At 32.5% G+C, this 18,300-nt stretch overlaps 1 protein-coding gene across 3 annotated transcripts in view; it reads right to left on the bottom strand.

Moving 5' to 3' along the window:
- Nucleotides 1–18,300, bottom strand: part of TPR (translocated promoter region, nuclear basket protein) — a 52,091-nt gene that overhangs the window by 23,981 nt on the left and 9,810 nt on the right. For all 3 annotated transcript variants that reach the window (XM_031438572.2, XM_031438571.2, XM_010992095.3), the window contains exons 13-30: nucleotides 16,327–16,434; nucleotides 14,395–14,621; nucleotides 13,579–13,742; nucleotides 12,991–13,118; nucleotides 12,754–12,902; nucleotides 11,608–11,770; nucleotides 10,225–10,359; nucleotides 9,564–9,704; nucleotides 8,840–9,005; nucleotides 7,579–7,745; nucleotides 6,498–6,650; nucleotides 5,958–6,074; nucleotides 4,879–5,082; nucleotides 4,571–4,755; nucleotides 3,981–4,128; nucleotides 2,239–2,376; nucleotides 2,010–2,141; nucleotides 837–967 (exon numbers count right to left, since the gene is read on the bottom strand). In XM_031438572.2, the coding sequence (XP_031294432.1) occupies nucleotides 837–967; nucleotides 2,010–2,141; nucleotides 2,239–2,376; nucleotides 3,981–4,128; nucleotides 4,571–4,755; nucleotides 4,879–5,082; nucleotides 5,958–6,074; nucleotides 6,498–6,650; nucleotides 7,579–7,745; nucleotides 8,840–9,005; nucleotides 9,564–9,704; nucleotides 10,225–10,359; nucleotides 11,608–11,770; nucleotides 12,754–12,902; nucleotides 12,991–13,118; nucleotides 13,579–13,742; nucleotides 14,395–14,621; nucleotides 16,327–16,434 (2,756 nt within the window). The remainder of the gene's footprint in view (nucleotides 1–836; nucleotides 968–2,009; nucleotides 2,142–2,238; nucleotides 2,377–3,980; nucleotides 4,129–4,570; nucleotides 4,756–4,878; nucleotides 5,083–5,957; nucleotides 6,075–6,497; nucleotides 6,651–7,578; nucleotides 7,746–8,839; nucleotides 9,006–9,563; nucleotides 9,705–10,224; nucleotides 10,360–11,607; nucleotides 11,771–12,753; nucleotides 12,903–12,990; nucleotides 13,119–13,578; nucleotides 13,743–14,394; nucleotides 14,622–16,326; nucleotides 16,435–18,300) is intronic.

The raw sequence follows: 18,300 nt of genomic DNA, 5'->3' as shown, positions 1-18,300 counted from the left end.
CTATTCCCACTCTACTGGGTGCTGAGTAAGTATATTAGGTTTTGTAGGGCACATAAAGTCTTTGTCACATGTTATTCGTCTTCCTTATTACAACACTTTAAAAATGTAAAAATCATTCTTAGCTTACAGGCTGTACAAAAAAAGGGCCTGTGGGCTACAGATCAGATGACCTGAATTAAGAGTATGGGTTTAACAGCTATTAATTCTGTACCCTTCCTGAATCTCAGTTTCCTCATCTTTAAAATTAAGTAATATCTCTCTTACTTAAAATGTCAGACTACTATTATGAAAAAAGGAAGGGAATAAATATGCCAAAAAATCTGTAAACTCTCAAGCATTACACATATAGGGGCTACAATATGGATAAAGGACACTAAAGCTTAAAAGAGGTAAACCAGAAACATTACTTTTAATATTAAGTTTATCTTTAAAAGGGCAACACTCCACTGTAAGTTCATTTAAAAACTTTTTAACTTAAAAACTTCCTTTATTAAAAAACTTTAAAAATAGTCATTAATAAATGTTAACCAAAAGATAAAAAGAAAAACCTACTTGCAAAAATTATTTTGATTGTTCAAAAAATAGTTTGCTTTAGACTTATACCAACTATGTAGTTTTTGAAAAAATAAAATAGAGAAATAATGCATACGTGAAGCCATAAAACTAAATTAGTAAATGCTTGGCTCCATAAAGTAATAAAGGGAAAACCACATGTAAGGGCTCTGGCACTTTCCATCCTTTCTAAAATCAGGAAGCACTTGGGGAGTTACGTAAAGAATAGGAATAAACTTCAAGATTTCTTGTATTATATACAACTTAAGGCTTCTTCCATATACCTTGCAATTTCAGCTTTAAGTCTCCCAATTTCTTCAGTCAACTGTTGAATACGCTTAGCATGAACTTCCTTTTCAGCAAGGAGCTTCCGATATTCTTCTGTATCTGGATCTTTCTGTTGACTTATTAGATGCTAGAATAGCAAAAATGCATAATATGGTTTTATAGGTTTTATAAACGAATGTGCTATAATTGTAGAATATCTAAATTTGTTTACAATAGCTGCTTGCATACACAGTGATTAAGCACCAAACTATAAGAAAATAAGATCAAAGCTTTAGTTCCTTTGTTTAGCTATGAAGTTTAGCCAAAATGGAAGGACAAAATAAAGTAAATGTCATTAATCATTCATTATATTTTCAGTTGCAAAGGAGCATTTCAGAATAGTTACAATGGAGACAAATAAATCCAAAGAATCTGCAAGCTTTTAATATTAAAATTAAATATCTGATTTCATTAGTGATATTGACAAGGGAACAATGTTTATAATGCATTACAATCTAAACAAAAATATAAAAATAACTCTAAGTGTAACTGATTCCATTAACCAGGAAAGGAGGAAGTACAATTTAACAGAAATATATCTAGATTTGGGCAGATCACCCTCTTTTCCTAATTGAGATTACTTGTACGATTTAAAAAAAAAAGAAAAGAAAAGAAAAAGGAAAAGAATAAATGGGCTTTAAAATTCAACAATTCTATTCAGATAAAAGTGGCTTCCTAGAGCATTTTCTAGGTTCTGGGTATTAGGGGCTGCATGAACTGCTTTAGATCATTTAATTTTTGTAACATGAAGAGTAGTATTATGTCCTCATTGTCAAAATGTGGAAAACTGGTTCTGAAAGATTAAGAAACTCTCATCAACAGTTATGTAACTAGTATAAGGTCAGATTCCCAAACTTTCGTTTGAATATAGAGCTGGGGTTTCTAAACATACCTAAATTTGGAATCCAAGTAAATAAATGTTTTTAAAAATATACTAAAATGTAACCAAAAATTAAAAAATTTAATTATAAGTTTAATGTCCATCACATATGTACAGGTAACATATCAGGCTTTCACTTAATAAACATGTTTTTCACTAGTTCATCAAATGTTTTTATCCCCTTAAATTTTACCCTATTATTTCAAATCAACACGTTTCCAAGTTTTGAAGTGGGTTTAACTGCATTTACCTGGTTACGTGCTTTCCAACGTTTGACATCTTCTTCCAATAACTTCTTCTCTGCTTGCAACATGCCGCTTTTCTCACTCAGCTCAGCATTTGCTTCTTGTAAGGGTAAAATGTCTAACTCCAGTTTCCTCACCTGAAAACAGTGCCAGTATTTAATACCTGATATAAAAATTCACTTAAAATATTATTTAAAATAACATGCTTCTACTTCTAATTAGTAAGTTACAAACCTTGGCTTGCATTTGCTGTAGATCTTGTTCTAGTCTCTCCTTTTCTTCTCTCAGCATCTTATTGGTCTCCATAACTATGTTCATTGTTTCAGTTTTCTTCATCAGTTCCTCATGCTGGGCCATTGTTTTTGCAGTTACCTAAAAGATTTCAAACACACATATACAGCAATATCTAACAATAGATGAAGACCTATCTTTTCCTACCAGTTCTAATCTTCCCTACAAAAAGTAAAAAGGATTTAAATATCAACCTTTAAAACAATTTTTTAAAAGGTCTTTTATGTTTATTTTTCTGTGATGCTTGCTAATTACAAAGAGTTTAAACAAATGCAAGAAATTACAAAGATGGAAGTAAATAGAAACTACAAATCCCACCAACAAATAATCAGTATTTCTGTGAGGTAAAAACATCAATCCAGACCTCTGTCTTTCTGTAGCTATTCTTTTTCTTGCTATACTGAATTTAGTAATAGTTCTAAAATGATGTTATTTTGGTTCAGTTTTTCCCCACTTTCTTCAGAAACTTTCTTTCATTTCACTTAGTTGTTTCATCACTTTGGTTTTGAGCAATTTTACTGAATATTCCTTCATTTGTGAAGACTTTTTTCCTGTTCTCATTGGGTTTAATTATCCATCTGTGCACATGTTACTTTATACCTTCAAAGCTATGGCTCAAGGTTGCCATGTTGCACTGTTCATCTATGGTAGACATTCTATTATTTTTGATATAATGTGTGTTACTTCTTGAATCTCTTCCGACTATGTGTAAGAGCTAATTGAGGCATTTTCTATTATTACCTGTCTTTCTATCTTACAAAGAAATAGCAAAGAAAGCAGAAGAGACTTAGAGAATACGCAATCTGCTGGAAACCCTGATTTGGCCCATTTCCTCCAAGTGTTAACTCCAGTGAGTCAGAGGGTCTATTCATTATTTCCATGATGAGATATAGTTGAATTTGTGTTGTTTTCTCAATAGGATGTAATTCTGGAACTTTTAATTTCTATCTAAAAATGTAAATCCCATAAATCTAATTAGTCACTTCCCCGTTTCAATGGTTTCTCTCTAGCAGTCATTCCAACTACCTATCAGTTAAAAGAGTAATGATTCAAAGTCTTAATTTCCTTTCCTCCAGATGTGGGGTTATATTACTCCATCACTCAGAATGATGTCATGCAATAATAAGCTTTCAGATGATGGTGTGGGCTAAGGAGTCAAGCTTGTATTGTGACCATGCATTCCCTACAACATCTTTTCCCTTTGGTCAATTCTTTTGACTACTTTTTTTGCACCTTTGCTGAGAAAGAAATATTCTAGTTATTTCAATCTATCATTTTTTTCCTAGGATGACTATCCAGATACATATATAATGACAATTACAGTAATAAATTAAGATAACTGAAATTTATTAAGTACAGTGTATGAGACATGATTCTAAATGTTTCATGTGCACTAACTCAATCCTCATTATTATCACCTCAATATTACAGATGAGGAAGTTTAAGAGCAAGGATGTTAAACATATCCAAGACACACATCAAATGGTATGAAGCTAGAATTCTAAACCAGGCAATCCAGTTACCCTTAGTCTCTTACCACTATACTATGTCAGTGTTTATTAATGATTAATGAACTTACAAGTTTAAAAGAATGTCTATTTCAAACTGTATTTTATGTTATTAGAAATTGAAGCAAGCTCTTGTCTCGATTTAACAAGTTCTGTCTTAAAGCTTGGGATACATACCTGAACTTTCTCCCTTTCAGCATTTAGACTGTCCTGCAGTTCCTGCAGTTCTCTTTCTAAAAGTTCAACTCTTTGTCGATAACGGAGACTCTCAACCTGAGCCACCTCAAACCTAGTTTCAGCAATTTCTTTTTCTCGTCGTATAAATCTACAACATACGAGGTTTTATGTGAATAAAAAAAAATGCTAACAACATAATATTTCAAACTTGAATCATTTTTGATGACAAAAATTCACTTTAATAACTATTTTTATATAGTGTTTTCATTAATAAATAATAATGGGAGATATATTTTATTATAGACAGCAGCTTGTCTTCAAAATAATTTAAAAGGCATTTAGTTTTTTAAAGAACATACTCAAGTCCTTACTATTAGATTTAACTTGAAGTCATTTAAATGGGCATATGTCTAAAACATTAAAGTAACCACTGATTGGGGGGTTGGGTTTGTTGGCTCAGAAGAGATGGAAATGAGCTTTAAATCTAAATAGCATATAACTCACATTTGTCTAACTTACACATTTATAGTTTAACTTAATAACTGCTGCTATACCACAGAAATAAAGCATTAAGAATATACTGGATTTACCTGAGAATTTCTAAAATTTGTTCTTGAGATTTTCCTTCTTCACTGAGAGATACATTCAATGGACCTTGTACACCTTCCTTCATAGAAGCAACAACTTTGTCACTTAATTTTTCAATCTGATCATGAAGTAATCTGTTTTGTTTCTCAAGATCTTCACAGCGAGACACACTTTTGGAAACTTCATCCTGTAAGCCAAGAGTTCATCATAAGAGCAGATTTTTCAATGTACATTAAAAAAACAAAAACAAAAACAAAAAACCAGAACCTTTAAATTCTCCAAAACATTCTATTATGATGTACAATAATACCTTTAACATCCTCTCTCTTTCCTCCCAAGATGCTTTACACTCCAACAACTGTGATTCCGCTTTCTGCGCTGTTTCTTCCAAATGCTGACGAACTGATGCCATTTTGGAAACCTGTTCCTTGGCAGCTTGTAGAGCTTCAACATCAGCAGCATGTAGCATCAGTTCTCTCTCATACTTATTCTGAGCTTCCACAGCTATTTTGGCCTAGAAGAAATTGTTCCCCCATTGACACAAAGGATTAAAATCCCATGAAGCTAGCCAGGACTTTTTTGAAAAGAAAAAAAAAAATGCACATTGTATTATTTAAAGTGATAAAAATGAAGATAATCTAAATGTACCAAAATACGAGAATAATGAAAAGATGTGCTATATTTAATAAAACGTTAAAGAACTGTTCAAAATGAAACTTAAGAGGATGATGTAGCAATCTGGAACAGGCCTTATGAAATAAAGGCTAAACACAACTCAGCTACATAAAATATACGCATATACACACACAAAGTCAACAAAGAGAAATGAAAATAATATATATGAATACTGAATTACAGATACATTCCTCAATTTTGATTTCTAATGTTACACTGTTTGGCAATAAGCCAAAGATGGTTCATTTTCACCTCATTTACCTTCAGTTTGAAGCCTTTCCCCTGTAGTATAAAGTAATCCTGATACGTATACCTCTTATGTATACGTAAGCAATAAAGAAGGGCAACCGAATGAATGGCTATTAATACACCACTAAACATAAAAATGAGAACACCACCAATATCCCTACATGTACTCCTTTCCCATTGTACCATTTCAATAATCCCCATTTTCCTCAACTGTTTTATCATTTCTTGTTCATAACAAATCACCAAAAGCTTTATCACATATATGTGTGTATATATACTTAAGTAATGCGGTTTTGTATTTTTAAAGCTTTACAAACAGTGTTGTATAGAAATCAGTATAAGCTCAGTAATGCATTAAAAATGTTTCCAAAAGGTCCTTGTTTTGCTGAGGAAGGTGTCCTACAAGAACCGGTCCCTAAGATCAGAGCTCACTTTCCAATAACTGGCTTTGAGAGCGGCACTCACTTGCTCCTGACAGTCCCGCCTGGCTTGCTGTTCGTTACTCAAAGCTGTGCCTGCTCTCTGAAGAGCTTCTTGTACTTCATTCTGAACACTATTGAGTGTTTTCTTCAACTCAGATAACTAAAACAGAACAAGATTAAAAAACGAGAGTTAATCGCAAATTTTAAAAATACTGAAAACAGAGTTTTAAAAATTCAATTAGCCCAAAGACTTCTTACTAAATTCAAAAGTTATAACCTGACATAATCTACTGTACAAATTCTGCACGTCTATAGTCACTCCATATTAATATGTGCAAAAGTCAGTTTTCAGAAGATTCTAAAAAGCAGCACTGATACCTACTACCATAAAGTAGTCTCAAGTATTCAAAAGGAAATATGTACAGATGCACAGAGCAGAGTAAAACATAAAACTAAAATTGTTGGGTATGTATTTAATCAAGAGCTGTTGAGACAAACTGAATGATAACTAATAAGCTAGTTAACAGAATTTAAATACTTACAACAGAAAAAAAGATTGGTATTGATTGATAATCTGCTTTACCTGTTGTTCCATGCTCTCTATGGCTTTTCTCTTGTCATCTTGAAGTTCCTGTTTTTCCTTCTCTACTTCCATCAACTTCTTTTCCAGCTGTGTCTGAAACTCGGCTGATTCTTTTAACCTAACTTCAATATTCTTACGTACTTCTTCTGTCACCTTCACCAAAGAGTAGGATACAAAGAATATACACATTTAAAATTATACAATTACCTCCCCCAAATCTAAGTTAAATTTAAAAAACACAAAAATTAATGTCTGCCTTGTATTTTTAAAAAAATCCACGAAATGCTGATTAAAGGGTTCTAAAACATCATTTAAAACTATAAGCATAATTAACCTCTCTACCTGGCCATTATTCTCTTTCGAAACTGAAATGAAATTTCCAATTTTTACTTCTCCTTCAATCTTCATATCCACTTGCCAAATCTGTCTGTTCTACCACTGAAAGGGGATTTTTCTCCCACATATTTTGATTTCCATGATGCCAGCCACAAAAGTTATCTTTTAGTAGCCTTAGACTATTGCTACAGCCTCCGAATGAACTTTGTGCCCTCCAATTTACCACATTTCTAATTAATCTTTCTAATTAAAGCAAATTCTGGTTATGACAAGTTGGAAAAACAAATCAAAGGCTCTTAATAATTTTACAGCATTTAATTTAGTACGACTTCAAAATCTTTCACATTTGGTTCTCGACTACATTTATAATTAAATTCTTCACTATTTCACTTCACAAATGTAACACACACTGGCCTTCTTATCTTGGCTGAGGGTTCCTACTGCATAGGATAACTTTCTATCTTTTAACTAACCAAACAATGCTTTCTTTCAAGGCTGTGCATAAATGCCATCTCTCCTGTGAAGTCATGCAAATTCGAAAAGACAATCTCACTTACCTTCCACTCACATCAATATTTCACCTGTACTTTTCCTAAAGTAATTACACCTTCTATGTTTCACAAATTTTGTGTGCTTTTCTTGTTTGTTTTATCTGGCTTATCAACTCATACTTTTACACAGTGCCTTATACATAGCAACATCCTAATTAAAAAAGAAGTTAATAACTGCATTCAAAATTGTATACCTGTTTTTCCTTGTTGAGAGACTCTTCTAAACTAGTAACCATTGCTCGGTACTGTTCCACATTGCTAGTACTTGTTTTGAGTCTTTCCTTCAAATCGTTCACCTGCTCTTCTGCCTGCCTTAACTGACTCAGAAGGTCATCCACATCTTCTTTGTTGTGAGGCTGACCTAAAAGATTTAACAGCTTTCTTAAAATTAACATTTTAAATATTAGAGATGACTGTTATCAAAGAGTTTGTGAACCTAAGATTATAATAGGCTGAAATGTAACATATTTAACTATCTAGAAAGTATCAATCCATGCTTAATACCAAAATAAAAACAGGTATTCGAGGGGAAGGGAAATAGCTCAGTGATAGAGTGCATGCTTAGCATGCACAAGGTCCTGGGTTCAATCCCAAGTACCTCCATTAAACAAAACAAACCAAACAAAAAACCACCAGGTATTTAAAAAAGAAAATACAAAATATTTCCACTAAACTAAGATAACTACTTGAAGAAACTACCATTCTTAATTTCTTATGTAAATATTATTTATTACAAAACACCAAATCATAAATCATTTAGCCCACTTCTCATTCTAAAATCCATGGAAATGGAAGAAACTGCAGATTAAAAAGAATGTTTTCTTATAAGACATCAATAAGAAAGGAGTACTGGATAATTTGTATGTACTATATATATCATAACACATATATGCATAATATGCTTATGTACTTATGTTTTAAATTTCTGTTCTATTAAGAAATAAAACCATGTAGAAAGACTATCTGGACACAACAGTTGCATTCGAAATAGTGTACTCACAAAGAGAAGCAAAACCTAATAAAACAAATCTTTTACATGCAGCTATCAATGAGCAAAGATTAGGAATACTGCTCTAAAAGAGACCAAACAAGTCAATCATTTCTGTAAGCCTTATCATTACAGATTTAACAAGTAACCTCATCTCAAAAGAGAGTTAAAAATTCAAATATTAACCTTCTTCAAAAGAAATATTCTTAAAGTATCAACAAAATGGTTTCAACAATTGCAAAACTAAGCATATCTTGGTTAGCTGCTATATGCAAAACTATTCTGAATCTTCCAAGTCTGCAAATCTACTAAGTGGCAAACTGAGTTTAACATGGGAAGAGAAAAGGATTTTTTTTGTTTGTCGGCTTTTTAAAAAATCTTTTGCTGTTATCCACAAAGAATAGACTATTTATTTACAGGTTACGTTATAAACCTACAGAAGTGTTTTTGTCACTTTACTTACTTACCCTTGCCAGTTCTCTGTGAGGACTGAGACGCAAGTTGGACTTCCACATTACTGAGATGCTGTTTCAATGTAGCAATTTCCTTTTGAGCATTTTTTAATAGTTCTTTTGTGTTAAAATGAAGATTTGTCTCAGTATCCAGCTGTCTCTTTGTATCTAAAAGTTGAACCTATTAGAAAAAATATATTAACCCTGTAAACACCATCTTTCAAGTTCTTAAGTAACTTAGAGGTTCAAGTTATCTTTTTATAGAACTAGCTGAAGCGAAGAGTATCTGGTGCTCAGAGAGTCAAGAATAATGCCTGTTTCCAGCAGCCTGACAGAAAAAACTCTTAATTCACTGGACACTGGGACCAGCACCCAGGAAGACCTTGTCTCAGTTACTGGGAAGAATTAGTGCTAGACTGAGCACTGCTTTGGGCCTGCCCAGTAAATCACAAAAAGCACACTCAACAGAACCAAACTATTCTCAGTTAACTCTACTGCACCCCAGGACAAAGCTCAAGATCTATAGAAATACAAATGTATCTAGCACCCAATAGGATAAAAGTCACAATGTTATGACACCCAATCAAAAATTACTAGGCATACAAAGAGGCAAGAAAAAAGAGTTTCTAAGAGATTTCCTCAAAACCATGCTTCAACATGAGATTATAGTCTATCTACATACCAGCTTAATTTTTAAACATAAACAATCTATAGAAATTCATAATACCAATGGACTCACATCTAGATTCCTAGTCAGTGTATGCCTTTGTTCCACCTCATTCTCCAACTTCTTCTTTAGATGGGATATCTCATGTTCCAGTTTTTCTATCTGGCTACTAAGTCTTTGTTTAGTTTCTGTTTCAGATCGCTCTAATATTCCCTAAGGTAAAGAAAAGATTTTGATTATGCTAAAGAAAAAAAGTCAAAAAAGCAACACACAAAAAAAGTCAAAAGCAATAGCAAATTATAGAATTACAACCCATTTTTACATAAAGAGGTTAAGATCTAAAACATTTACCAAGAAGGTATTTAGACATCCTCCATATTAAAACATCTATTTAAAAGGGAAAATAAAAATTGTATTACCATATCCATTCAGATATAAGTTTTAAAGGAAAAAATATAAACCAAAGATTTAATCATATAAACAATTAAACTGTATATGACTCTGTAAATATAGACCTGAGGATCAAAACTGCCAACCATGTGGCTCCAATCAGTTCTCTTTCAATGTTTCATTTAGAATACTGACCTGTCTTAAAAAAACCCTCAAAATTCCATGATTATCATAATACATAACAAAAATGATACATTTTCTCATTAAGAAAACGAAGAGAAAACAGTGTTAAAGTTATTCAAATTTAACTTAAATTTTCCTATGTGCTTTTTTATTTGGTTACCTGAATTGTTTGCAGATTAGTTAGCAGCAAGTTTTGCCCTCTTTGTTCAGCCAACAAAGATTCTCTTTGCTGAGAAAGACGAACTTCTGACAATTTAAGCATTTCCTTTTCTTTTTTCAAATTTTCTGCTCTTACCTTGATGCAAATACAAGTCAAAGAAAAAATGTTGAAAAACAATATATCAAATGTAATGATACAATTATAAAATTAAAATGATTTTTCATCATTACTTATTTCTTTATGCTAATTGGAGACTATCTCTTTACTATATAAGGAAATATAACTCTTAGTTTCACATACTGAAATATGAGGCAAATATTATTGGGCATACCAAAAGATCAAAGGAAAAACTCTTGCAATTATCACTTATGATTTCCTTGTTCTAACAAATCAGATTTTAAAACAAGCAACAAAAAAATCTAAAATGTCAGAATATAAAAAATGGAATTATGAAATTGTACTACAGTCATACCTGTATACTATTAAATTGCAAGTTTTAGAATCTAAGCTTGATTTTCAAGTATCTGTTTAAGGTGCAAATTGATCTATTTAAACTCTCCCCCCAATAAAGAGTACACCTAGGGGATATGGGAGGGTGCTTCGAAAATCAAAATCCTCAAAGTACTCATATTTATATGATGAGTCAAAAACCATCAATCACAAAATTTATTCCACTAATTTGAAAAAGCGCTATGCTGTCTATTCCCCACAAAGGAATGGGGACAAGAAAGAAATGAAGGAATATAGCCAACAGAATTAGAGAAGCTAGATTTTAAGTCCCAACCAACCCCTCTCTCATGACAGCCCCCTAAACAGGCAAATTACTTAGCTTCTGTGTCTGTTTCTCAACAGGTAAAATAGGAGACAACTGCATCTACCTCATACGTAACAATCAAAAAGCTGTGAGATAACGTTAAAGAAAGTAAAACACTGAAAATTTATCTTCAAATAATTCAGAATTAGTTGAGAGTACTGTCAATTTCTGATTGACATTTATCTTCACGTTGAAATTCGGAAATATAATTCAATGCTAATAAAATTTTTATATTGCTTTAATTAGAGATGAGCAAGAATGGGCAAAGTATTCATTAGCCTTTGTTGAAACTACAGAAACAGTGACATACAAATTTACTGTGAAATGCAAAACCTGTAAGGAAATCTTAGTCCAGGAAAACAAATTTTTTTCCCCTTTCAGTTTTACAGAAACAATCTCCCAAATGATCTGATGCACAAGTGGATATTTGGAAACGATGTAATAAGGACTTGTAATCCACAAACCTCAAATATCCACATTGTACCAACCAGTAAAACCAAAGTAATAACTGAAAAACAAATGCCAAATGCAATTTATAACACAAGTCAGATGAGGGAAACTGATCTCACTTCTGCGACAGCTAGCTTTTCATTAGCTCCTCTCAAATCCTGTGTCATCGTATTGATGATCTGTTCCTGCTTCTGAGTTGTTGCGGTGAGTTTCTGATTTCTTTCTTGTAGGGATGTTATTTCTCGACGATATCCTTCAACATTATCTTGCAGCATTTCATAACTTAGAGGAAAGAAAAACAACTCTATGAGCAACTGAATTACTGTATCTAGCTTAGTTTCTGAGTTTCACAAGAGCTTAATTTTACATGATTAGTAATATGAAAAAAGTGGCTTGTGTAATAATGTAAAACTCTTCCTTTTTTCTGAACTCCACATTTAGCAGTTAAATTCAAATTCTAAATAAGCACAGAAATTCATGCTGAATTAACTTTTTAATCTTATTCATTTGTAACAATTTAAATCATATTCAAAATAATGCCAATACAATGTTAATACACTAGACATCCACCACAATGCAGTATGTAATTTAAGATATTCATGCATGTGTAGTGATGGATTTTTGCCAATTCTTTTTTCCTACATAATTCTTCATCTTATTTTCTTATGTGCTTGAAAACTTAGAAAATGGCTGGCCAGAGCGATCAATGTAGTGAAAAAAAGGTTTTTACTGGGGTGTCAAACTGTTGGAATGTACAGAGATAACACCTCTCCATATACTTCTTAAAACTCAATTTGATCATGTTTTACACGAGTAAGTTTTTCCCTAACTTGATAAAGTAACAAGTATTTAACAAATCTATAATAACTATGGAACAATTTACTATTATTCCTTTGTGAGGGACCAAGAAAGTAAATTTCCCCAAAATTAACTATCTAGTGCTTGCTTCTCTTCTACTTGGAACAGAAAAGGCTGAATGAAATTTGCTTATAATCCTCTTATCCGTCAGTAGCTACTTCAATCTCAGGAGGGAAACTAGCAACATTCCTTACATGAACTTCAACTTACTAAATGACTACCTGGGACCCCTTAGCATCCTCCAGGAGAATCATTAACCACAATCAAAAACCGAACTCCTGCAACTTTTCGTCATGGATCATGATCCATGAAAAAGTAACACTACCGTAAATTAACCCTTGAATTTGATTCAACTGAATAATGAAGTATACCGGTTAGACTTAATTTCTGAACAAAAGAAAATGTACCGTTTAGAAGCAAAATCTAGCTGGGTAGAAATTTTGGTGTTTTGTGATCGCAAATCTGTGACTTGCTCTTGAAGTTTCTCGAGCTGCTCATTTTGCAGTTTTTCATTATCTGCCTTTTCTTTTTTGTAGTTCTCAAAAACTTCCTGCAACTAAACATTGGAGAAATTACTAGAAGATGACAGTCCATGTTCTCAAAAAATCCAACTCAAAATAAAGATATAAAGGTGAAGTCTTTACCTGTTTGAGGGCAGCCTTGGCTTCTATAGCTTCTGCTGATTCAATTAGAGGGGCAGGAGTGGAAACAGTCTGTGATGTACTTGAACGTTTTGGAGCTGACACAAGAGAAATGTCATCTAAGCTTGAAGCTTCAGAAATGTAAAAAGAATGATATAACATTATTTTGCAAAAACATCATTACCAAAAGTCAACAAGCTAGACTTATTTCAATGAAATCATAAGATTATAGAGATTACGAAACAAATAATCTACTAAACAACGTATTAAGATAATTTATGACTTTCGATTAGGTAGAGACAATATTTGCAGATTAAATGTTAAAACAAGACATAACCAAAATAAACACTGTAATTCACTGACTCTCAGATGCACACTTTGCAACAATGATTAGCATTTTTCTTACCTAAAATAATGGTGTGTTTTAGAACTGATGACATGTTATGATCACTCATATATGGAAGTCAAATTTGAAGTTATCATCATTAGAGTAGATAATACTTATGTTGTAAAACCCATTCCCGAATATGTATTTCAGAAATATTTCCCAAAAATACTTGGAAACTTTTAAGATAACATATAAAAACCTACCTTGTAAAGGAATGTCAATTCCAGTTGTCTGTGACAACAAAATACGGTACATATCACGCTGACGAACTATGGAATCAACAAGCTGCATTTGATGCTGTCGCGATTCACGGAGTTGTTCCAATTCAGTGAGGGCGTTCTCAAGTTTGACCTGAAGCTCAGTGATTCTGCAGGAAAAGAAATCAGTCTATTATTACACAGGAGTAAGACTGAACGGCAGTTATAACTTCTACAACAAATTGACTGAGCTTTTTATTGTCTATTACTAAGCACAGAATTTTCATCTTTCCTATCCTTTCTTTCTTCTCTGATATTTTAAGAACCACTTTTAAAATCCCCACCATACAGGACTCAGGTACTCACTAATGTCATCTGAAAAATTTGTTTGCAAAAATTAAACCAATTCCACTGAGTCCAAACTCCAGTCTTCATGCTTTTAGAGCCATTCCTCCTCCTCTAGCACCAAAAACATTTTTTCAAAAAGATTCTTTACTCTGCTTGAGTAATTCCTAAATATTTTATCTACAAAGCCTGTTCCCTAAAATCTAGGCTGGATCTCCCAGATAGGATTCTATGCTCCCAGATAGGCTTTTATCTACTGCAACACCAATTACACCGAACTGAAATTATCTATTTATCTATTTTATTATCAATCTCATCCATAAACTGAGGTCCTTGAGAGTAGAAATTTTTTTTTTTGGTATTGCTGTTCATTTTTCCCCTCCTAAATCACTATATTCCCAGTATCCCAGCACTGTTAGGGGCACATAGTAAGTTTCCAATAAATGTCTGTTGAACAAACAGTAGTCAGTTACTTACTTGGATGAAGTTGTTTCTTGTTCTTCTCTTTCTTTGGTTTCCCCAAGTTCCCTAAGGGCCACTAAGAGTCGTTGATTTTGCTGCTGAAGCTCTTCAATGTTTCTGTAAGATACTAGATGCTGTGATATTACTTCAGATGAACTACTTATATCAGCAGAGCTTACTTCCTCATCACGGATTACATGGTTACCCCTTGCCTCTTCAAGTTCCATCAGAAGCACTCTGATCTAAAAAAGGAGTTTTAATATGTTATCAAATAGCGTTGGCTTTGATTCTGTAAATGTTTAGGAGAAAACGAAAATTTTTAAGTGATAACGTTACTTTATGAACACCACTAACTTAGTATTAACATCTTGAAAAATATCAAGCTTATCATTTTAAATATTAAAACCTAAAAAAAAGAAAACTTTAATGGAAATAAATTTTCATTTCTATAAAAGTATGGAATAAAGACCGTTATTTTTTAAAAAGCAGCCAAATTACAATTCCAGAAGCATTCCTCCATTTTTCTAAAAGAATGACAAAATAAAACACAGAAATATATATACATTGTATGTGTGTGTATGGCTGCACTTGCATGCTTATGTATTTTATGGTGGGGCAGAAGGAGAGCATGGAATACAGATGTTAATTCCATTCATGAGAAGTATTTATCTATGTTTGTGTGTATATGAATACACCCAACCACAAAAATTAAGATAAAACAGATAACCAAACAGATCTACATTTTCAGACATGTACAGGTAAAGACAAAACAAAACAAAAAAAAGTGGTAGAGTCCTACACTGCTGGTGGGAATGCAGTTTGGTGCAGCCACTGTGGAAAACAGTATGGAGATTCCTTACAAGACTAGGAATAGGCTTACCATACGACCCAGTAATCCAGCTCCTGGGCATATATCCAGAAGGAACCCTACTTCAAAGACACCTGCACCCCAATGTTCACAGCAGCACTATTTACAATAGCCAAGACATGGAAACAGACTAAATGGCCATCAACAGATGACTGGATAAAGAAGCTGTGGTATATTTATACAATGGAATACTATTCAGCCATTAAAACTGACAACATAACACCATTTGCAGTAACATGCATGTTCTTGGAGAATGTTATTCTAAGTGAAGTAAGCCAGAAAAAGAAAGAAAAATACCATATGAGATCGCTCATATGTGGAATCTAAAAAAAGAACATAAACACAAAACAGAAACATACTCATAGACATGGAACACAAACTTGTGGTTGCCAAGGGGGAAGGGGATGGGAAGGGATAGACTGGGAGTTCAAAATTTGTAGATACAGACAGGCATATGTAGAATAGATAAACAAGATTATACTGTATAGCACAGGGAAATATATACAAGATCTTGTAGCTCACAGCAAAAAAAAAAAGTGACAATGAATATATATATGTTCATGTATAACTGAAAAATTGTGCTCTACACTGGAATTTGACACAACATTGTAAAATGACTATAACTTAATAAAAAAAAGTTTAAAAAAAGTGGTAGAGTAATGCATATGTGAAATGCATAATTTTAATTCAGTAGAACTAAAGAATGCTTACATATGCTTATAAATGCACATGTGTCTGCACAGTTAAGACGTGAAAGAATACACACCAGTCTGTTAACACTGGTTACACTCTGGGACTTGGGCAGGAGGGAGAAAATTTTTATTTACCTTTGAATTATTTCATTTATTATAATCAGTACCTACAAATCGAAAATTTATCAAACACTTAAAAGAAAAAAGGGAGGATCTATGAAAAAACAATGACTAGGCTGCAATTCTGCTACAGTAGTTTTCTTAGTCAATGAGAATTTCCTATGTGCTAGTTCTATCTTAGATACCTGCAAACAGATTCAAACATTATTTAGGCAGTCAGTTTGGGGAAAAATAAAATTAAGGAAAAAAAACACAAAAAATTCTAACCTGTTGTGAAAGATCTTTTATTTGTATTTCCATTCTTTGATTGTCTCTTTCAAGCACAGAGGAATGTTTGTTGGCTTTATCTGTGTCCTCCTGCAATCGCTGTATCTCCTTTAAAATGTAAATTCAAGTGAAAATTCTGTATTTCCTTCTAAGAGCTATACAAATAGCAATGATACAAGTAACAAAAATACAGTGCTTAAATGCCATAGTAAAAAATGAAAAATATTCTACATAATATAGTAGCCTTTAAAGAGAAATTCTTTAAAAATATATACACATATATTTCTTAATATCTCAAGTATTGCTTATCATTATAATGCTCATCATTGTATGACAACAATGGGGAATCTGCCACTTCTCTTCAAATTAACGGTGAATTACTACAGCCCCACCAAACTCAGTGTATTATCAAATGATGTCAGCAAAAATTCTCAAAATGCTTTGTTACTAAGATGAAAACAAAGGACTGTATTACAATGATGATCATTATTACACTGATTATCTAGAAATAAATGTCCAAAGTAAAAAATGTCAGGTATAATGTATGAAAGACTTGGTTTTATAAAAAATGCATCAGGTGTTAATTCTAAAGAAGCAGCAGCCAATGTCACAAGGCTGTTAAAAAGAAAAGAAATTACAGCATACTGCAGAGCTTTACAAAGTTTTGCATCACAATAACATTAGGGGTTTAGGGCACAGTTTAAGGATCTTGATATAAACACAAAATATGTTTGAAATTTATGTTTTATCTCCAATTCATACAAATTTTGCTTCTTGATGTATTGCTTTGACATAACAATGTTTTAAATACTATTTGAGTGAAAGATGGCTCATATTTATCCTGGTGTTTCAAGTACTTCTGAGCATAATGCCCTCAGGATATATGCATAAACCAATTTCATGGGAACAAGTACGTGACAAAATGAAGCAGGTAAGTATTCACGAATGATGGCAATGACACAAATCTACTGAGTTCAAACTGGGATCAATTAAGATTCCAAGGAAGTAATTTGGTTATAAAACTCTGAGAATGTAATAAATTAGTCTCACAGACTGTAGACTGGACATAATCCATGTTATGGACACAAGATTCAGCTATTAAAAAAGGTACAGAAATTATCATTAAATTCTTTGGCAGTTATGAAAAAAGTATGTGAAGAGTTTTTATCACTGTACCTGTATATTAATGAAGAATTAACAAATAGGTTTTTCCCACAACGAACAGCTACCATTATTTGATTCTTAAGCCCCTCTACCTTAACTATCCCCTTCAGACAATAAGTTCCAGGTAAAATGTTCACTCTTTAACAGTGAGAAACTCAAGATCTAATTGGACCCAAGGGCTCTCTTTTCAAACCATACCAGAGGGGTAGGAGTGTGTCTAAAACCCAATTTTCTGTCAAGGCAAGACTGCTAGACTTCACATGATTCAGGAGAAACCATTAGATGTATTACATCCTGATGTAAACTGACATCTAATTTATAATAGCAACAGAAACAAAAGTTTGTTTGAGTTAAGGATAAAATTTATTTATACTACTCTCTAAAAAAAGGGAAAAAAAGAAAGCAAAAGAAATTAGTTTAGAACAGATATAAATTGATGTAACTCAATTCCCTCAATAAAAACTTGTTTAATAGATCTTGAAGATTTCTCAGTAATATTAGTAATTGTATCCTAAAAACATTATCAACATATAAATACTCTTTAAAAATCATTATTAAAAAGGAATCTGAAGAGGTAAAGAATACTTACAACTTCCTTGGTATTTCTAATATGCAAAGGAAAAGTAATAAAATACAGTATATAAAAACTTGGCAAACCATGAAATGTTATCTAAAAAAGGAATTCTTTTCAACAGTCAAACAATATTATCATTTCTAGACAGAGTATCAGAACTGCCTGAGAAAGAATGACTATGCTAAATTTAGAAGAGTTCTGTTACAAGGAGAGACTGTTATTTTAATTTGAAGAGT

This window comes from Camelus dromedarius, chromosome 21 (assembly GCF_036321535.1).
Source record: "Camelus dromedarius isolate mCamDro1 chromosome 21, mCamDro1.pat, whole genome shotgun sequence".
Taxonomy (NCBI): domain Eukaryota; kingdom Metazoa; phylum Chordata; class Mammalia; order Artiodactyla; family Camelidae; genus Camelus; species Camelus dromedarius.
Note: the sequence above shows the minus strand (reverse complement) of the source record. Positions and strands in the feature narration are given on the sequence as shown.